This window comes from Diadema setosum, chromosome 5 (assembly GCF_964275005.1).
Source record: "Diadema setosum chromosome 5, eeDiaSeto1, whole genome shotgun sequence".
NCBI classification, from domain to species: Eukaryota; Metazoa; Echinodermata; class Echinoidea; order Diadematoida; family Diadematidae; genus Diadema; species Diadema setosum.
In genome coordinates, this window is record NC_092689.1 from 20519008 (window position 1) to 20541225 (window position 22218).

General features: G+C 37.4%; 2 protein-coding genes and 1 long non-coding RNA gene across 5 annotated transcripts; 2 read left to right on the forward strand and 1 right to left on the reverse strand.

Moving 5' to 3' along the window:
* The first annotated feature begins 2002 nt into the window (after window positions 1-2002).
* Window positions 2003-15877, forward strand: LOC140228630 (uncharacterized). 3 transcript variants are annotated; one of them, XM_072308877.1, is made up of 5 exons: window positions 2003-2050; window positions 5269-5391; window positions 6574-6724; window positions 7213-7325; window positions 13694-15877. In XM_072308877.1, the coding sequence occupies exons 1-5, from the start codon at window positions 2033-2035 to the stop codon at window positions 13952-13954; spliced, it is 666 nt and encodes a 221-aa protein (XP_072164978.1). In that variant the 5' UTR covers window positions 2003-2032; the 3' UTR covers window positions 13955-15877. The 3 variants fall into 3 exon arrangements, with proteins under 3 accessions (XP_072164978.1, XP_072164979.1, XP_072164980.1); XM_072308878.1 differs by lacking the exon at window positions 2003-2050 and adding an exon at window positions 3364-4298; XM_072308879.1 differs by lacking the exon at window positions 2003-2050 and adding an exon at window positions 3364-4287.
* On the forward strand, window positions 7346-12053 carry LOC140228631 (uncharacterized). Its single transcript, XR_011901247.1, has 2 exons — window positions 7346-8809; window positions 10114-12053. It is a non-coding gene; the product is annotated as an uncharacterized lncRNA (long non-coding RNA).
* Window positions 14521-19431, reverse strand: LOC140228629 (putative nuclease HARBI1). Its single transcript, XM_072308876.1, has 4 exons — window positions 19084-19431; window positions 16324-16590; window positions 15784-15920; window positions 14521-14882 (listed from the first exon to the last, which is right to left on the reverse strand). The coding sequence occupies exons 1-4, from the start codon at window positions 19429-19431 to the stop codon at window positions 14603-14605; spliced, it is 1032 nt and encodes a 343-aa protein (XP_072164977.1). The 3' UTR covers window positions 14521-14602.
* Window positions 19432-22218: the final 2787 nt, after the last annotated feature.

A 22218-nucleotide genomic window follows, 5' to 3' on the forward strand; every position in this document is an offset into this window, starting at 1 on the left:
TTTTTTTCTTAAAATCCTACTTATTCCTAGTTTTGTGCTTAAAAATGCCCGGGGAAAAAATTGTGCAAGGCTACTTGAATAGCTGACATTCAGAAATTATGAGTAGACTCTAGTTGCAGATTCATAATGGTGGGGAGAGCCTCTTCAGCATGAAAGAGGATAACACAGACCAATCAACCACAAGACTGCTGCCAGCCTCAGCTTTTGCTCCTATGCAGATGTGATTGATCCCACTGATTTTGCAGCATAGACTGGGACTTGGAGTAGCGCTCAACCAGCTCTCATCATCTCTGAAAATTACCTGGTAAGCTTGCCATACACTAACAAGTATGAATTGACATGTGACTTCCAATGAATACAACTGAGGGAAAAAATGCTGCCTACAGCCTGTTTTAATGTATGTAGAATTCCAGTATATCATTTTTCATGCATGTCCCGGCATGCAAATCCTCTGAAACCAGAAATTTCCTTTGCTTTAATATGGTTTACCACAAAAATTATAAGATTTGTATCAAAACAATAAATAACACCTTCACATCCCTTTTACCTGAAATCCTTTTTTCTATAATAATTAACAACGATTGCAATTTGACAAACTTTACATGCAAGGAAGGTTTTCTCTACAAAAACTAGATCTGGTTGATGTGAGAATGAGTAATGCCCCCCCCCCCCCAAAAAAAAAAAAAAAAAAATGGATTTGTAGGGACCAATTTGCATAAAACTTGCATATTACTGAGGCTAAATAAAAAAACACCTGGGTTACATAAGTTTTATCATTTTTCAAGAGTTCAAGGAAAGAAAATGTTAGTGGCAAAATTTGTCAAATTTAAAACTTTAAAAGCAAGACTAATGAGTTTTGAATGACTTGTAATATCTGTTTGAGTCACGGGCAGATGGTAGATACAAAAACTAGAAATCTCACAGTATTTGAGTGTGTAGAACTGTAATGGGCTAAGATTTGCAAAACAAAGGTGTTGATGCATTTAATAGTAGATATAATTTCACTTTGTAAGGCTTCTATGTCATGAGACAACCCCTTCTTCATGCATGTCCTGCCTGTATGATTGATAAAGAACGTAATGTGATAACATGTTCTCTCAGAGATTAATACTGAGTGCAACATGTAAGTACAGTGTACATAGTTTAAATTATCCTGTCATTTTGGAATATTTGAAAACATGCATTGTGCTCACATCCTTATTTCCAGTATCCTTCACATTTTGAAATGAAACAACACAATTTTAAATGAATGTAGATAAAAGTGTCATTTTTTATAGCTTTTGTCAAATACCAATATTTGTAATCTTTTCCAAATTTTGGTAAAACACATATATCTGTACAATGCCCAAACATTCAAAATGTAGATAAGAATTGTCATCTTTTAACTGGAAGCGTATAACATACCTTAAGCATTAATGTATAACCCTCACATCATGGAATGTATATGTCATATTTTGTGCGGTAATGATATCATATGGTAGGCATTTATGTCAATCACAGAATGATGTGTTCTCTATGCAGGTATAAGTGATCAAGATTTGTATTGCCTGAACTATTGAACATGCATTACATTGTTCTAAAAATTTATGCCTTTGTTGTATTTTTCAGGGTCTCCTATGAGCAAAAGTGAGGCTGAGGCAGCAGGGTTGTGAGTACAAATGAAGATTAACATGTACCATGAAGAGTTCAGGGCCCTGTTGCATAAACAACCTGAGAAAAACTCAGGTTAGCGGTAGATGTGTACCCGAGTTTTATGGTTAAGTCAATTTCTCTGGTTAAAAAACTAAGGTTACGTTATATCGGCCTTCATTTAATTGAATAATCGTGAACGAGGATGAAAGGGGGAGATATCATGATTTCCTCCGTGTCAGCTAGCTCCGCGCGCACTGTCTGTGTGCAAATTCTGCCGTCTGCATTCATCCGCTATACTTGTAGCTGTTTGCATTTGACGCCGACTCACGATCGTACGATAAACGAACATAAACATTCGAGCGCAAGGCAGAGGACCGGACGGACACCACCGAGCGTGAGCATGTCGAACACAAATGAAGTAAATATGCATTTTTATCAATTTATTTCGTCATGATGGTGACTTCTTAAACCTCCGTAGTCGTAGTCGGGTTAGACTTGTCTTTATCTTTGCTTGCACATACTAATGTGTATGGACATGGTGCCAGTGGACACAGCACAGGCAGGCAGGTCAGAACGAGAGGGAACCGATACGATATCACGATTTGGCCATAATGCATTTGAACCAACTTCTCCGTCGCATTCTTGAGCATGTTTTAAGAAATTTTCCTACTGAATGCACGGGCAAAACCTATAACCGTTAGCAGTTGGTCAGTCAGAAATAGACCATAGACGCTCAAGTCAGAAATACAGTAACTATACACAGCCCAGTCGCTGTACATGGTACATCGCGACAGGGCTGTTTTCGCATAGCGTAACAGTGTCTGGTCGGGCTAGAAATACAGTAGTAACATTAGACGCTTCGCCTTCGCGCTTCTTATTGACTTATTATCCTGTCATTAGTGTCAAAAAAGAAGTACTAACCAGTTAACGTTAGGCCTAACTACAATAAGTTCTTATAATCCGCCGAATGATTAGATTTACATTGATTAGGGCCTACTATTAGTAGCACTAAGACGTTAGCAGTCATTACTCTAAATTTACTGCAATAAAGATGAAGCATCAGGTTGACATGAATTACAGTGAAAAATTGATGAAAGTGGGAGGGCATTAATAAAGAAGCCCGACATTAGACAGGTGAATACAGGTGAATAGTTAGTAGTGGTAATTTACTAAGACTCCGTTACGTACCGTAGTAGTACTACTACTACTACAGTACTACTACTAGATCCTAGTACCATATGGTACATGTATAGTACATCTAACGTTAGGCCCTACATACTTTAAACATTAAACAGTGAGTGTCTTACTACAGGTATCGTTAGGGCCAGCTACCACCATGTATGCCTACACGAGTCGGTAACACAACCGACCGGTTACGTTTGGGTTCGGATGTGCGAGTGCCGTAAACTTTAATGTTAGTACTAACTAACGTTAGTAGTTTTCCATACGGTGGAGCGAGGGATGTTCCAGGCCAAAACCTTGAATAGTGCAACTTGGCCTGGGGGCCGGTGGACTAACCACCCTGAATAGTAACAAAAAAACCTAAAATACATTTCAAATGCACCCACTGTCTTGTTGTAGTAGGCATTGACATTTTCTGAAGTTGGTCTGGACATGTATTGGAAAAATGAACCTTGAAAGTTTAAACTTAAAGTTTGACGGCATTCCACCTTGTAAAAGTGCTGACTAAGTGATACAGAGACTCAAAGCTTGCGTTCGTCGGAATCATCCATAGGTAGGCCCTATCCGTAATTAGATAGACTGTGGTTTCTCTAGAATATACAGTGGGTAGGCCTAGGCCTACTCTTAGAATGTGTCTGAGCCCTAGCGGACGCTGTCATGTTGTGACATGCTGTGTATCAACATGGCTGTGGGTAGTTAATCAATGTGTAAACTAGCGTTACATGAATACACTGACATTAATTTTCTGTGTGTTATGGGTCATACTGAGTGAGAAAATTCAATCATTCATACATGAATTACATTCTCATGATATTAAGTGCCTTCAAGTAGGGGTGCTGTTCGTTATTCCGATTGTTCGCTATTCTGAAGGTTCATTATTCTGAAGGGTCGTTAATCCGAAACACACAAATTCCCTATACCTAGAGGTTCGTTAATCGGAAAATGAAAAAGGGTTCGTTATTTCGAAAGTTCATTATTTTGAAGATTCGTTAATCCGGAAATGAAATTTGAAAAAATGAACCTTTGGAATAATGAATCATTGGATAAGAGCCTGCGGAATATGAACCTTCGGAATAAGGAGCTGTAATCTCAAGTACTACAGGAGTAGGCGTACGAATTCCTGAGGATCCTAAATTCCTATATTATAGGTACTTTTATAACTTGTTCCACTTATAGATCTACTTATCTGTAAAATTTACATAATGCATGGACCTACATTGTACGTAGGTCTATAAATGTAAGTAATACATGTTGCACTTCTATTAAGATTATTTAACTACTACAACCCAGTACCACAGTATACTGTTAATACCGATACCAAGTACGTTTGATTGCATCTGGAATATCATCATTTTTTAAAGATCCTACATGATTCTCTACAACTAGGTATAACTTGAAGACAGTTGAAGATAAGAAATGGGACTACCGTGGTACCAAACATGAATCTACATTGAAGTACCGTTACCACAATTTGTATGCTACCGGTACTCATTTATGTTACAACGTTTCTTCTATTCAACAGATTGTACTTAGGTTGAAAGGAGATAATCTTTTGCTAGAGTAGAACACCATCAATTGCCTTCAAAAACATTTCATTGAGGGGTCAGTTATAGCACGATGTCCATCGACCCTAATGTAGTGATAGTGTCCAATAATTAAGTGATAGACCCGACGTACACGTTGTATAGCTGTAACAGTAAAAGAAAATTCTTCATAAAATCCATACCCCAGAGACATAATGAATTAATGCTACCTTCTTTCTTCTACTATGGAGCTGCTATGCTTACAAGACAGAAGAAGTATGTACACTTGTATGAAAATTTTTGATTACAATTAGGGTAAATTTTTGGTTTGTAGTCAGGGTTGAGGTAAAGCATGAAGTTAGGATATGGCTGAACATAACCTGAATAACCTCGCCATGCATGTATAAAGCCATAATTTTAATGTAACATAAATGCTTACAATACAACTTTAAACCCTAAACATGTCTGATGCTAAAACCTAGGTTTAAAACCTTTATCTTACAATTAATTGAGCATACAACGTTCTGTCAATATACACTGCATTACCTTAAAGTAAAGGACGGTTTAGGCCCATATCATCATCTTCATTTTGATTTGAAAAGACGCACTGTGAAATAACATGGCAAAGTATGCAACCCTAACACTAAAACTACACCTCATGTTATTCATGTTAAGATCAAACAAGGTTGATTATTTATGTTCATATTAATCAAGAGATATAAATGCAAAAAATTGTCATAAATGTCAGTTATGATAGCAGTTCTGTTAAGGCTGATGTATTTGATAGTGGAACAGTGGATGACAAAATTATATAATTTTTTTAACGATATCACAAATGTATAGGTTTTATCAAGTCCACTTGTACAAGGATTCATAAATCCTAAATGAGTACCATGTTCACTAGCAGTTTTTACTTCTCTTATCTGCATAGACTTCTGCGATGCTAAAGAAGAGGAGGGAGAAGTACACTACACCACAAATCAAATTTGTTTGTGACTACGTGGCTGAGAACCACATGCGTCTATTTGGCCAGCCGGCAAGTGGCTGTGAGAGGGTAATCACCACACTTGTCTCTTTTTCAAACTTTAAAAAGTTAAAAAAGTTTTATTAATGACCAACAAGATACAGATCGTTTCGGAAAAAGGTAATCCAACTTTGGAGGGTCACCATTTCTTAATTGTCAGCTATGAAGAGCTCAATGTTGCTTGTAAGGAAAGGGGAACTCTTCCTCTTTGTATTGATAATTATGTTGACAATTGTCATTCATGATTGAGCAAATGAACTTCAAAGACAACAATGACAAATTGCACTTTTTCCAAGATTAAATGTTATTGCAAAGGAACAATGCATGTCTCGCTGCATGGATGAGATCTTTCATTGGAAGTGGTCAAAATATCGGGCAAGCCTGCACGACTGCAGATTCGTGTTTTTAGGGTCTCTTCTAACGTTTTATGGTTCACAACCTTCAACAATACCCTATTGTCGATAACTTGGTCCTTCCCATTAGGGCTTAACCATTGTCCAATTTACTGTCTTATAATATTCAAGAAATGGTTTGTCACTGGGAGCTATGTCTTGAATATGAACAGAGAAAATGGACTGTGTGAGTTGCCGTCTGTGGGATTGACCAAGTTATCGAACGAAAGGCCATTTTCAAGGTTATGGACCATAAAATGTTAGGAGAAAACCTAAAGAAAAACCCTAAACACAAATCCTAAATACAAACCTACATTCGTACAGGCTGGTGTACCTAGCAATAACACGTAAACTTGAAAAAAGTGCAATTTGTCATTGTTGTCTTTAACGTTCATATAATCAGTCATGCATGAAAATTGTCAACATAATTAAGGATCAATACAGAGAGGAATAGTTCCCCTTTCCTCACAACCAACACTGTGCTCTTCATAGCAGACAAATTACAAAATGGTAGCCCTCCAAAGTTGGGTTACCTTTTTTGATAAGCTCTGTATTACAGTGCAATGTAAATTATCAGTTTCCACGTATTGTGGATACATCTGCATGCTTTGTTGTACTCAATAATGGAAATAGTGATATGTTATATCTTGCATTATCCACTCGGCAAGTGTTTCCATTTTAAAATGCACTTTTGTGAGTATGTTAAAGATATTAAGAAAGTTATTATCAAGGATCAATTTGATAATAATTAAAATATTGATGTTTTCTGAAAGGGAAAAATTACTGTCTTCTTTATTGACATTCATCAAACATTTCAAAGGTGTCAAAGCAGCGTAGAGAATGCTGGGATACCCTTGCACGTCAGATGGCTGCTATCGGATGTCCTGGAAGAAGCGGGTCAGAGATGAGAATCCTGTGGAGCGACCTGAAGAAAAGAGCGAAGAAGTATGAAGAAGACAGAAATCGAACAGGTAGTTTGACTTATATTTTCATGCTAGAAAGAGACTCTTTAACATTTTTTTTTTACTTCATTTTTGTTTGTGCATTGAGAAAACTAATGCCTGCAATAGATTGACAATGCAGTTTTGTGAATTACAAAATTTATCTAATAATTGAAATATATAAAAAAAAAAGAAGTTAAGCTCATATGTCCACAGCGTTGATAACTGCCCTTTTTCTTGAAAATTTTGAAAGTTCCATGATGGGTTTCATTAAATGTATTAACAGTTTGAAGAAAAAAGGGAAAATGGATGGCATTTTTTTCAACATCTTTTTTAAATTTGATTTCCATTCATATAGACATGATGTCATGTAATACAACTTTAACGAGTTGCAAGTCGATGGATCATATTATTTTTGAATTTATGTGTATTAAAACATTTGAAATTATGGTATTTGACTCTTCAAATAGCATGCTTTTGCAAAAAAGTTTATAAAACCTGAAGTAATGAATCCTTAGGTGGAGGAGAGTTCGTGCACAAGGACACTATGGAAATGGTGTTGGCCTCTATGAGAGACACTGTGAGGTTTGGGATCAAAGGAGAGGAGGCAGAGACTGGTGCCTGCCAACAGGTTAGCTGTATGATGTCAGATTACAATTGTCTAGTTAGTATTGTAATGGTTTCTGGTAATTATATGCCCTCATCATGATAGATAAGATCATTTGTTCTTGCCCTTTTACAGAAAAGAACAACTTCCTCAATTTCAAAGTTATGAAGGAGCCTGACTATGTCAGTAGTACTCTCTACACTGAACTCACAGATACCCACTATTACTGCCCTTTATGTACTGTACCTGCCCCCCCCCCCCCCCATGAGAATTCTCCATACCTGTGGCAATGATTTTGAATATCCATCCTATGCAAGACTCTTGAAGAGACATCCTCTCCTCAGTATCTTTCACGGGAACCACCAAATTTTTGAGACCCTGGAAATGTCAAGGATGTCATCGTTCGTGCTGAAGTACCTCTCTCCTCAACCATTCTTCTTCCATGCAGCATAGTGCCTTCAAATGCAAAGCCAACTGATACAATCATCCATGAGGGTGACACTTTCATCAACAAATCTACAAACCTCTTTCACCATTCTAAGGGCAATGTCAATAACACTACAACTAATGTTCTCATCATTTGCAAAATTTGTATGATCCTGTATATAGGGGGAACCAAGATCATCCTCAAGAGACAGTCATGTAGACGGTACAGAATGCACTGTCAACACAGCCATCATCGTCATTCCACTTGGCCACCAGTTTAATCTTAAATTATAATTTTTTAGACATGATTCTACAGTGTGTCAGATTTGTAGGTACTCATCTGGACACAGCCTGAATGAGCAGAGAGAAACTGTGGAGGAGACAGCTTGGCACCATGCAACTCACTGGCCTCAACATACATTAGATTTATTACTAACAACAAACTTATTTTCAAGTTATTTTCAACTTATTTTTCCTAATTTTTTTAGGAGACAGCTTTTTTAGGAGACAGCTTGGCACCATGCAACTCACTGGCCTCAACATACATTAGATTTATTACTAACAACAAACTTATTTTCAAGTTATTTTCAACTTATTCTTCCTACTTTTTTTAGGAGACAGCTTTTTTAGGAGACAGCTTGGCACCATGCAACTCACTGGCCTCAACATACATTAGATTTATTACTAACAACAAACTTATTTTCAAGTTATTTTCAACTTATTTTTCCTACTTTTTTTCAGTGATGTCCATACTTTTTCTAGTTGTTGTTGGGATTTTTTTTTTTCTTAAAATCCTACTTATTCCTAGTTTTGTGCTTAAAAATGCCCGGGGAAAAAATTGTGCAAGGCTACTTGAATAGCTGACATTCAGAAATTATGAGTAGACTCTAGTTGCAGATTCATAATGGTGGGGAGAGCCTCTTCAGCATGAAAGAGGATAACACAGACCAATCAACCACAAGACTGCTGCCAGCCTCAGCTTTTGCTCCTATGCAGATGTGATTGATCCCACTGATTTTGCAGCATAGACTGGGACTTGGAGTAGCGCTCAACCAGCTCTCATCATCTCTGAAAATTACCTGGTAAGCTTGCCATACACTAACAAGTATGAATTGACATGTGACTTCCAATGAATACAACTGAGGGAAAAAATGCTGCCTACAGCCTGTTTTAATGTATGTAGAATTCCAGTATATCATTTTTCATGCATGTCCCGGCATGCAAATCCTCTGAAACCAGAAATTTCCTTTGCTTTAATATGGTTTACCACAAAAATTATAAGATTTGTATCAAAACAATAAATAACACCTTCACATCCCTTTTACCTGAAATCCTTTTTTCTATAATAATTAACAACGATTGCAATTTGACAAACTTTACATGCAAGGAAGGTTTTCTCTACAAAAACTAGATCTGGTTGATGTGAGAATGAGTAATGCCCCCCCCCCCCAAAAAAAAAAAAAAAAAAAATGGATTTGTAGGGACCAATTTGCATAAAACTTGCATATTACTGAGGCTAAATAAAAAAACACCTGGGTTACATAAGTTTTATCATTTTTCAAGAGTTCAAGGAAAGAAAATGTTAGTGGCAAAATTTGTCAAATTTAAAACTTTAAAAGCAAGACTAATGAGTTTTGAATGACTTGTAATATCTGTTTGAGTCACGGGCAGATGGTAGATACAAAAACTAGAAATCTCACAGTATTTGAGTGTGTAGAACTGTAATGGGCTAAGATTTGCAAAACAAAGGTGTTGATGCATTTAATAGTAGATATAATTTCACTTTGTAAGGCTTCTATGTCATGAGACAACCCCTTCTTCATGCATGTCCTGCCTGTATGATTGATAAAGAACGTAATGTGATAACATGTTCTCTCAGAGATTAATACTGAGTGCAACATGTAAGTACAGTGTACATAGTTTAAATTATCCTGTCATTTTGGAATATTTGAAAACATGCATTGTGCTCACATCCTTATTTCCAGTATCCTTCACATTTTGAAATGAAACAACACAATTTTAAATGAATGTAGATAAAAGTGTCATTTTTTATAGCTTTTGTCAAATACCAATATTTGTAATCTTTTCCAAATTTTGGTAAAACACATATATCTGTACAATGCCCAAACATTCAAAATGTAGATAAGAATTGTCATCTTTTAACTGGAAGCGTATAACATACCTTAAGCATTAATGTATAACCCTCACATCATGGAATGTATATGTCATATTTTGTGCGGTAATGATATCATATGGTAGGCATTTATGTCAATCACAGAATGATGTGTTCTCTATGCAGGTATAAGTGATCAAGATTTGTATTGCCTGAACTATTGAACATGCATTACATTGTTCTAAAAATTTATGCCTTTGTTGTATTTTTCAGGGTCTCCTATGAGCAAAAGTGAGGCTGAGGCAGCAGGGTTGTGAGTACAAATGAAGATTAACATGTACCATGAAGAGTTCAGGTGATTATCAACGAAAACTACTAAAAAAAAAAACAAACAAAAACAATGGCACATGTCCTGATTTATTCCTAATTTTTTCCTATAATGCCCTAATCTTTTCCTCTCATGTCCTACTATTTTCTACTTATTTAGAGATTATGTTCCGACTTTATTCCTACTTTTTGTCGAGTCCACCGTAGGTGAGGGGAGACTATGGGATTGACTGCATCGTCTGTCCGTCCGTCCGTCTTCCGTCCATCCGTCCATCCGTCGTCCATTGTTTGTCCACCCGTCATCTGTCCGTCAGTCCGTCTGTCTGTCGTCCGTCTGTCCTTCGTCCGTCTGTCCTTCGTCCGTTCGTAACGCTAAACAAACTTCAATAACTCTTTACTCTGGGCTTCAATTGCATTCAAACTTCGAGGGAAGAGGGGTCATACATAGTTCCACATTTCACCATACATGAAGGTCACGTCAAGGTCAAAGCTCACAGGCAGGAGTCAATGAACTTTAGGGCCCAATGTTAAGTTTTTATGGTGCATTTCTGTTATGGGTCATAACTTTTGATCCATAGGTGTATTTATAACCAAACTTGGATGGTAGATGTCCCTTGGGGAGTGGATGGTCACCACAAGGTCAAAGGTCACAGGCAGGGGTGAACGAATTAAAAGGGCCCAATGTTTAGTTTTTGTGGCACGTTTCTTTTTTTCCCATAAATTTTAACCCTTTTATATCTCCGTTTATCTGTTATCTCTTTTTTTTATAATCTGTTAGATCCCATTCGCGTACATTTCGTGTACGGAAATGGGCGAGACACATTATGACACTTGCCTTGTTTGTATTATCCCTCTTAAGCAATAGCAGGAACTGCTCTTTTTAGACCTTGCAAGGGAAAATTTTGCATGAAATTAATAATATATAAGCTCATCAAGCATCACCAAAATCAATGATACAATATCAATTTTAGAACAGCGAACTGTACAGGAGAGAGTTTTGCTCGAGGAATAGGCCCATTGTAGGGTTGTAGAGAAATGTTTCGTTTATTTCTTTCAGTCAAATGTGTTAAATGTGTGGAAATGTAAAAGCAGTGATTTCAACCAAAAGTTGTTTTATTAAAAGAGCAGATAAGTTTGACATTTAAAGATAATGTAAAGTTTTGGTACCTCAAAAGGTTCCCTGAGTTTCCTTGTCTTAGTTTGTGTTTCATATAACTGACACTGTGAGACTTACTTGCCCCAAAGTGCTCTCATGTCTTCGTAATTATGCAATAATGGTTTCATACCAGATTAGAGCGGGCTCTGAAAAATTCGAACGAGCTGTTTGACTCGACGCGGTACCACGAGAATCAATATACACGTATTGTACGAAACCATTAATGCTTGATTTCTAAGACATGAGACCACTTTGGGGAGAGTAAGTCTCACAGTGTTAGTTATATGAAAGGTCCTTTAACCTGAAACACAAACTAAGGCAAGAAAACCCAGGGAAACTTTTGAGGTAACAAGACTTTATACATGTATCATCTTTAAATTGGTTTGAAAAAGGTACAATTGCAGCCATAAATGTGATTGTGATTACACATTAAATGTATTTCAAGGGATTGCAGTATCAATGATGTTATATTGGCTTACATTTCGAATTCATTCAGCATACTTTGCTAGAATAACTAATTTAATGAAGATATGATGACACCATTTTAAATTCTGTAGTATGAGACAGCCAGTTGCAAGTGCACTGTACTTGCTGTTGCTAGGAATTATTGAGAGAAATCTCTCCAGCCGAATATCATTATTTTCTTTTGAAGCCATTTTTTTTTTTTACCCTCAACTATGTTCATTGTTTCTCAATGATTTAAAGGATGAATAAACTAACCGTAAAATTACATCAGGCTGAGTGCAGTTTTCTTGGAGTGCTGCCCCCATCAATTTAACCCATGCTCTCGATGCTCATTTACCCCATGTAATAAATGTTATTTCTAGCAACTTCCTCCTCTCATTTCCATAATCTCATTTCACTTACTAACATACATACACACATAGTGCTTGTATGCATTATGTGATTTGTGTGTGGTTGTAAATTACTTATATATAGGTATATATATAAGTATATACATACATACATATGTGATGTGTGTGTGCTTGTGTGTGTGTGTGTGTGTGTGTGTGTGTGCATGTGTGTGTATGTGAGTTTGTGTATGTAATATAGTGTATTTACCCATTCATCTAATTTCACCCCAAATCTCTCTTCATTGTGATGTTCACATTCTTGTCTTATCTTGCTCGCTGATTCTTTTCATCCTTCACAGGTTTCCCTTCTTTTAAGTCAACCTCACACACTCTTTTGCTCACGACTTTTGTAACCCCCTCCCTTTTTAACCCAGTCACCTCTTTCATTGTATGACTCCCTGATTGACAGCTTACCAAACCTGTTTTCTTCATTGTGTCTCCCCATCCACTTCATGATAGAACTTGTTTTGTTGTCTGTAGTTAACATAATGTGTCTGAATGTGCATTACATTTTTCATGTTTTATGTGACAAATGTTCTCTTAGAAGTCAAGAAATCATAACCTGTTCAATTCTAAGTTACTCCCTTGTCTTAATATGTTCTGGATGTGATACTGAGTAGTAAAGTAAATCAGCGTTATGTTATTATAATGAATATTCAATTATACACTTTTTTAAAGAGAACAATCTATTAACAAATGTATAGGGTACATTTTTCATTTCTTTATTTGTTTTCGATATATCAAGAAGTGTGCACTTAAGATAATTATGTTTGTAGGAAATTATGAAGACCATGATATTACCATACTCCCTTGTTGACCAACAGAAGTATATGCAAACCCCGTAACATCAGCATAAATCATAACACCATTGGATTCAACTTGCTAGGGACATGCAGTTCCAAAACATATTTATGCTTTCAATTGGAGTTTTAAAGGCAATACCAATAGCAGTGTGATCACACAAAATGTAATAAGTTCTGATATGCCATATACTGAAATATGATTTTAAAAAAAATGGAATTATTCCTTAAAAAATTAATTACAACAATTACAAAATATCTAAATTGAAACAATGCAAAACAGTGAGAATGACGTACAGCTATATTACCTACAAAGTGAAATCTTGAAGTGTACATGCACATTGTAGATAGTTTATTATATCAACCTTTGCGTTCATTCTTAAATGATACAATAATATTGCATACAATGTTTTACCTCAGACAATACATCATGTTCCATGTTCTTGGGCACTTTTGTCAGGCTTTGGTGTCTTGTGCAATTGGTATTGCAATCTATACTCTTGTCTTTTCTCATATTTCAGGTGACAACAAATAAAGTTTTTACAGGCATGCGTTTGTGTATGTGATTGAGATGATACATTAAAGTTAAACTAAATGAGATCCAGTCAGACATTTTACATTAATTGATGACCACAACACTCATTGAGGTTTTTACCAATATCAAAGAATTTGGCTTTCTGCTTGCTATTTTCACACTATTTACACACTATTTACAGCATTCACAGAATTCTGAGGCATGTGCCATCCTCCAGGGCATGTCGTCAGACGTGAACGAAATCGAGGAGGATGTGGAAGAAACCATCACAAACAAGCCACAGAAAAGGAAGGCAGATAATCACTTTGAGTATCAGGAGCGACTGCTGGAGATTCAGCAGGCGATGCTCAAAACACAGCAGGAGACCCTTGACACTTTCAAGGAAATGCTGATCGTAATGAAGAAGTTTGCAAATACGCAAGAGCATTACCCCTCATTCTAAGGGATGTTATAAATTACATTTGATAGGGTCATGAATTTTCTGTTCCATATCTAGTTCTATTGTTTTCTTATTGTTTTCCACTTCACTTCTTAATTATTCATTTGACTCAAATGTGAAGTTTATGATTCCTGAAAATATTTCAATGACATTTCTTCAACAAGGTAAACCCCACCCTCTGCAATAATCTGGAGCAAACTTCGATTCTTAACATTTTTACAGTCAAACATTATAACCAAAGTTTAATCAGAAGCATATCAAAATGACATGAACTTGTGATAATGAGGTGGGCATGATACCCACTGCCCCTTAAAATGCCCAAATGATGTAGGCTAACTTAAGATTCTAATGTGATGCAATCTTTGACATCTAACGGTCATTTTGAATCCTATCTAGTTCAGTGCATTCCAGTAAGCTGGTAACAAGCAATTGATGCAGATGTTATTTAAAACACTGACTCATCTGTAATAGAGAAACTTGCAAGATGATTATATTTTTTTTCCTTGAAAGATGGAATGAATATTAGTAATTTCTCATTTCAGAACAGTATTTTCAGTCATAGCCTTCAGTGCAAATCTCCACTTAAGAGATATACAATGTACATGTATGTTACCATGTAGGGTAATGAGTGAGCATTTACTTTCCATTCATTTATGAAAAGTAGTTGTTGATGATATCTCTTCTGAGCGCTGTTCCAGTTGCTTCATGTCCATCTTGCTCTTCGTCATCAGCCTCTTCAGGTGCATCCTCTTCAATCTGTACTTGAGGTTCGTTTAAGTCCTTGCTTACGTTGTACAACACGCAACAGGCTACAATCACATCACATGCCCTGTCAGCGGCCATTTGGATTCCCTGTCCTAATAAGCAACGGAACTTATTCTTTACCTGTCCATTGACCTGCTCTATCACAATCCGTGTTCTGCAGTGTGCGCTGTATGAAATAATGACATCGAAAGTTAATAATCATTAGATTTAGTTTGACGAGGTTAAAATGATGGCACAATATTGGTGCACATGAGAATGATGTAGTGCAGAACAAACCATTTTAAGAGGACTTCAAATTTTATTTGATTAATATTGGGTTAGAAAGGACTGAAACATCCAAAAACAAAGTGTGAAAAACAAAGAGATCGTAAGAAAGTGTGGGTCCCACATTTCATTCGAATTGCTCTTTTTTGGGTATCTCACCCATGTTTAAATCACTTTTCATCAAATAAACATTGAATTCCTCATGGAATTACACGCTCTTTCATATTTCATAAGATATTTCTCATTATCTCACCAAAAAAATTTAGAAACCTTAAATTAGGTCTCAACCAAAACTACACGATCCCTTTAACTCTCATTCAGACATGGCAGTTGGGTTGCAGTAAGTTGTTGTTGTTTTTTTTTTTTTTTTGTTCTATATTAGGGAAAGAAGTGTTTTTTTACACAAGGTATGTTTCAGCTAGATTATTATGATATCTTTACATGCAGAAGAATGAAATATTACCATACATCAAAACAGCATAATGGTGATATTCAAACTGTAATATATTAACATGAGTTAATGGAAATGGATGTTGGTATGGAGATTGAATATTCACCCGGAAATTATAGTCTTGCATTTGACAGTAAAACTTGCATTTAACTTTTCTAATTGCCATTTCAACAACAGTGGTGTTTAGGTAAATGCTTATTGCGAGAGTTGTATATGAAGAAATCATATGCTTACATATACATGAAATTGTATTATTTTATTGTAGAATTTCTGAATATTGATATTTGATAGCAATAAAGCAACTGTTGTTATCAGTATTTGAGATTATCACTCAAGTTTTCTCTTTACTTACCGGTTGTATGCCCTTTCAGCATTAGTCTGTGGGTCTCGCAATGGAGTCATGAGCCAAGTTTGCAGTCTATACCCCGAGTCTCCAACAAGGATTCCTTCGAGTTCCCCTTCTCTGAATCTCCTTTCCAGGACACTGTTCTGTAATGAAAAGATTTATGTAAACATTGATAAAAAATGAAATAGATGATTGGGCAAAAGGGAAAAGAAAATGAGAGTGACTGAAATTTCTAAATACTTTTTTATTATGTTTCAGAAATTACCAACTTATTAAATTATAAGTACATTTTATTTAAAGATTTATTCTGCACACAGCATTCATGTTTCTATAAACTACAATAATTATGACATAAAGTAGGAAATGAGAGTTCATGCATCGCTGTGTTGGTCTTTCCTAACTTACACTCTTGATAGTACAGACCTCATGAATATGATGTTTGCTTGCTTTTTATCATGTGAGCATGAAAAGATAATGACATAAATAACTTTTTAGGATAAATTGATTTCAAGCCAATTCCATCTTTCATGCCACGTATATACTGACCCTCAAGATCCGGCTGTCGTGTGTGGAACCCGGCCACCTCGCCACCACATTTGTTATTTTGTATTTCCAGTCACATACAATCTGCACATTGATGGAATGCTTCCCTTTTCTATTGACGAATACATATTCGTCGTCGCCAAGTGGAGCACCATGGAGCTCGACGTGTGTGCAGTCGATCGCCCCAACGACATTCGGGAATCCGGCAAGTTCGTAGAAACCAATCTGGGCTGCCCTTACCTCCGCCATTGTTTCCGGAAACTTGATCACCTGTTGATGAACAATAAGATTTTATATTTTCAGTATATAGATTCTATGCCATCTCTCTCTCTATCTCTCTCAGTATATAGACTTTATATCATATACATTATAACTATGGATCCAGCTTATGGGAGACATTATATACTCATAACTACATTATGGAGGCACTTGACCTTTAGGAGGCAATTTTTAATGTATTAACTGGGCCAATATTATTTCCCATTCAATCGCATGATCTAAAGCAGACATCTCTTATTTATGCAAATTCTTCCTGAAGCTGGATCCAGAGTTATTTACGAGAGTTTTCATATATACATATATGTATATATATATATATATATACATATATATATATATATTTATATTCATATTATTATTTTAGTGAGCGTGATATCTGTAATCTCATTGATCAATCACACTCGGACCAACCACTGAATAACTTTCCGTATTCCGTGATATGACGTTATGATATTACACAGCTAGGTGTGCATGTATGTGTGAGCGCATAATCAACTCGTGAGACAGCCGGCAATTTCAACAACATTCACAAGAGGAAATCAGCCAGAAGAACGTTAGCACTTATACACTTAAGAAGATAAAATCGTTACCCCGTGCTTTTTCTTACGAACTGGTAATATCTACGGTCTGGCGCCATATTCCATTCAGCCTACAGCCTCGTGGAATATGGCACCAGACCATGGATATTTGCCCATTTTTCTGGATCAAGCAGGGGTTAAATAATATCTTTGAAACATTAAGAAGTAAGAACTTCAGTGCATTTGTAAGATGTATATACATACGTGATAAAAAATATCATTTAAAACATAAACACTCTCCTGTCATTGTAGAGGTCTTTTAGTCAATCAAGTATAGGTAGCTAAGGAACAAATGCAATGAAAATCAGAAAACCCATTCAAAAGTTATGAAATTAAATAATGTATTTGCACAATCACTGCATGCTGGATAAGAGGACTATACTGCAGTGAATGATATGGATTGTGTAGGCCTACAGTGATTATAACGAAAATATAAAGAAAAAATTAATGAAATATTACTTTTAGAAAAAAAAAGTATGGTACACATTTTCTCGACTTGTCAATGACATAATTATATCGCATTAAGGGTGGTAACATTCTCCCTTGCCTTCTGAAAGAGGAAATTTAATATTTCATTTATTATGCGAGAGAAGTGAAAATATCTAGAATTATTTTTATCGTATGATAGCGTAAGTTGTATAGCTGTCTTCTCATCCAGCATTGACTTCGCAGAAACCTCACTTTGATAATAACTTTCAAACGAATTGTCCGATTTTGCTCAAACCCTTGCTGATGTGTTCTATTTATATTACTGCATTCACTCAATCCACATGTCTATGTGAAGGTCAAGTAGTCCTTTAATTTGACTGGCTTACTGCGCGATCGATTTAGCGAGCGATCTCTTGTTCCTGTACTATCGATTTAGTATAGTTACCATAGAGATAGATATGTGAGCTAACTGTGCATATGCTGTAATGCATTATTACATGAACATAACTACAGTGCACAGTGGTGTATCTCCTCGCTGCGTTGCTGCAGCTGTTTACAGACTGTTGCCACAGAAGCTCAAAAAAAGAAATGCTGCCTGCTGGGAACCGAATGGTCAAATTACCGGTACTGTCAGAACCGAAGGTGAGCATAGGGCATTTACGACAAAAAATGGATTATTTAGGGCTTATAAATTTAAAAATCCAAGTTCCAACACGCCAACAGGTGCGCGTGCATGACGTGCACCATGCATGCCATAGCCTGAGAAGGCTCAGCTCGCTCACAGAGACACGACGTACATACCCTTACGCTCGTAGCCCTTGCTGGCAGTATACATTTAACCCTACGCAAATCTGTACTTATCGGACTACGTTACATACGATGACCGAAGATGCGTGTGCATGTAAGGATGGGTGGTCATTTCACGTTACACTATTTTTGTGTCTAGTGGGTATTACTGTGAAGTATACTTAGCATGAACTTAAATGCAACAAGAGTAGTGTCATGATTCCTATTCCGACTAAGTTGATGATTGGTGTTCACAAACTCGGGAGGGAGATTGCATTTAGCCATAACGCAGCGCGGAGCGCACTACTACACAGCCCGAGGACGGCGCTGCTCAGTCAGTCAGTGCAGGGTACCCGGCGGCGGGGGTGTGACCGTGGACCGACGGATTTCACCAGACTCGCTCGCTCGGTCAGTACCGTACTAGTAGCTAGACCCTATGTGTGAGTATTGTACTTCATTAGACCTTCAGGTAGACTTCTATCACACTAGTACTATTTATGTCGTAGTACATTTATGTAATAAATGCTGGGATATTTGTAAATTTGTATAGTATACTCTACACGCAAAGCCTAGTCAAAACAATGGGTGTCAAGCTCACATTCACAGTCAATGATTGAATGTTCTCATTAATAAAAACAGCCTTATCTACAACCAAACAATTATTATGAATGAAGATCAAAATAAGACTTACTTCATCCTTCATTTCACACAAAGCCAAGGTGACTTTCCTGATGGTTCGTGACGCCGTCGACAGATGTACGCCATGGATGCAGCTCGTGTCGTCAATCACTGCTCCAGTGGCATAATACCGCAACGCTACAAACACTTGCAAGCTTGGTGAAAGCGCCTTGTTTCTCTGCGTTTCTGGTTGAAGTTGTCCAGCCAAACGGTCTATGATGTTCATGCAACCGTTCCTTGTAAATCTGTACAGCTTATACATTTGGCTGTCTGAAAACACATCAAAAGGGTGCGTTCGATCTCGAAAAACGCGCTCTCTTCTCCGAGCAGCTAGGTTTATTGCCTCAAAGATGGCCGCCATGGTTACAAGTGAGACTTAACCGGAGAAATTTATATGTAACCTTTGGTCAGACAGCTAAGGTTAAATAACCTGAGTTTTTCAACCATTAACCGGGGAAAAACTACGGTAAATCTTTATGCAATGGAAAAACTCTGGTTAAAAATTCTTAACCGGAGTTTCTGGGTTTAACCATGAAAAAAACTCCGGTTAAGGTTTTATGCAACGGGGCCCTGGTTGAAAAGTTACAAGAATTTCAGGAAATTATGGCCATTTTGCACGCCATCTTGGATTATGATACTTGTGTGCGTCAACATCTCTTGATTTGTATTATATTGCATTCTTCATCCTTAAAAACATATATTTAGACATTTAATTTTTGTATTTGGGTTCTGTGGTTGAAAAGTTATAAGGATTTTTCGAAATGGCGACCATTTTGGACACCATCTTGGATTGCGGAAAACGCTCAAGGAGGATTATTGAGGAATTTTATTCTATACATATTTCTGGACCTATCCTGAAAGAAAAAAATCAGCTTGTTACCAAAAATGTCCAGGTTTGAGCCTATTTTGACCTAATGCTCGTGGACTAGTAACAAGTTACGATGATTGTTAAGTTTAATACTGAAATTCTCGCATCCGATTGGCCGAGAGCAAATTTGTCATAGAAATGTGACAGTTGTTACTGATAACAAGTTTTATGAAACGGGACCCTGACTGCAATAGCCAGATAACGACTGAGACCATGGGATTAGAGTAACGGACCTTCGTTGGCATGATTATCATCTACAATTTTAATCGAATGAATGTTGCCACCTGAACGTCACATAAGCTTCAGTGGACTCGTCTTCTCCACGTTTCATGACCATTACTCAAGAAGTCTAGCAGTATTTGAATCAAACCTGTCAAGTAATCTTTATTAAAGTATAGCGAATTACATATGTTTGTAGATTAGGAATATCCAACTTTCAGCATATCATTATGAAACTGGACAGTTAATTAGTCCGTTCAAAACTGACCAATAGATTGACAATCCATACGCTCGTGCACACACACACACATACACATTCTTCCTCGCCTCAGCATCGTCGAAATAAATTGTGCATTTTGTGACAATCTTTAATTACAGGTGAAACTGATGTGATTTTTTTTTTCTAAATCCTGCTTCGCACGTAACAATAGATTTACTCCAACAAACCTGTCATGGAGGTGGAAGCACAAAGATAGATAGGCTCGGGCAAACGATCGGAAATTCAGGACCAGCGCAACGGAAACGAAACAACCGCAGAGGACACTGTGAACCTGCGACAGCCTCAGATTTTCATCAACAAATCATACAATAGGGCACTTTTTATGCTGGTGTGTGCGTGGCGGACACCCGACCAGACATGTACATACTCATTTCAGCATATTCTACGCCAACCAGCTGGGCTTGCCATACTGGTTGCAGACGATTCAAAAACAAGTTCACTTGCAGACGACATCATTTAGGCAAAGCATCAGGGACAGACTCCCGTGCCTTCTTGATTTGAATTAATAAGCAGACACAAATCGTTCGCAATCCTGTGAAGAGGATTTAAAAAGGCAACATAGGCTCCCGAGGAATTGGACTGTCCACTGTATATAGCACGTGAATGCAGTTTCGCAACGTCGAAGTCGTGTGCTACCTACTCGTTTATTTTCTGTGGATCATACCTTTGTCACGTCATCAATCGCTGAATTGCACCCCGTCACGAATTGTGGATAATTCGGGATCTACTACATTTTGTGAGCGGGTGCTTTTATTCTGCTGGAAGTGTTTTTTGTTTTGTTTGTTTGTTTATCTTTTTGCAAGCCCTGCAAGATGAAATACATTTGGAAACATCTCTTCGTCTCATTATTTATGGCAAGCTGTCATTCATCATTATCTCTGTACGACAGCTTGTATTGTTCGTCTTCTCCGGTTGGTGGCTCTTCTCGGTTTAAAGTTGGACAATTCATTTTACTTAAATGCAAATGGTCGGCTATCTCTACTCCCACCAATCTAAACAGCAATGGGACTATTACTGGCGATGAATCCGATAGAACAGAACCGACGAGAGCTCTTGATAGCGATAACCAACCACAGCTTGCCTGGTTTCGACGAGAGATTTCTGGCAACATAAGTGAGCTTTCAGCAAATCACGAGATGACCGTGAAGTGGCGGCTGGCGCCGGATGATAACGGCATCGAGTTTCTCTGTATGCCAATAAACGGCTCGAAGGTGTACCACAGTCCGTCGTGCTCTCAGCGACCCCTAGTGATGCTACCGGAAGTGACAATCACTAGTTCACCAGGAACACATTTTGTTGGTGACAGCAATACATTCACGTGTGACGGAACAGGTGACCCACAGATTGAGACCTACGACTGGTTCATCAACGGAGAGCAAATCTATCCCCAACACGATCGCCACTTCTCTGAAGGATCGCGCATTTTTGTTGACGATGAATGGAATCACAGACATCGTCATCTTACGTATCGCTGGCTTAACTATACCGACAATGGCACGGAGATAACATGTACGGCATGGACGACCACTGGGATATCGAACAACCGCACATACCTGTTGATCATTAACGAGGACGGAGGTGACAAGCCTTCAAGTTTCAGCGAGTCTGTTGTGCTGATTGCATGTCTTACTGCGGGAGGCACACCCGTTCTCTTTCTCATCTGTGTGTGTATGGTAATAGGGATAAGGCACGTACGGAAGAAGCGATCTGAAAGCTACGACATTGATTATAGTGGAAGTTTTAAGAGCGAGACAGATGTCGCACCTGAGAACGAGACAAAC

Bases quoted from the DNA above. Each gene is read 5' to 3' on its own strand.
- LOC140228629 (XM_072308876.1), bottom strand. From the start codon at position 19,431: ATGGCGGCCATCTTTGAGGCAATAAACCTAGCTGCTCGGAGAAGAGAG. The intron at 16,591-19,083 runs GTAAGTCTTATT...GTTCATCAACAG, and splicing joins TGTGTGAAATGAAGGATGAA to GTGATCAAGTTTCCGGAAAC. The intron at 15,921-16,323 runs GTCAGTATATAC...TTTTCATTACAG, and splicing joins ACGACAGCCGGATCTTGAGG to AACAGTGTCCTGGAAAGGAG.
- LOC140228630 (XM_072308877.1), top strand. The intron at 5,392-6,573 runs GTAATCACCACA...AACATTTCAAAG, and splicing joins CGGCAAGTGGCTGTGAGAGG to GTGTCAAAGCAGCGTAGAGA. The intron at 6,725-7,212 runs GTAGTTTGACTT...ATGAATCCTTAG, and splicing joins AGAAGACAGAAATCGAACAG to GTGGAGGAGAGTTCGTGCAC.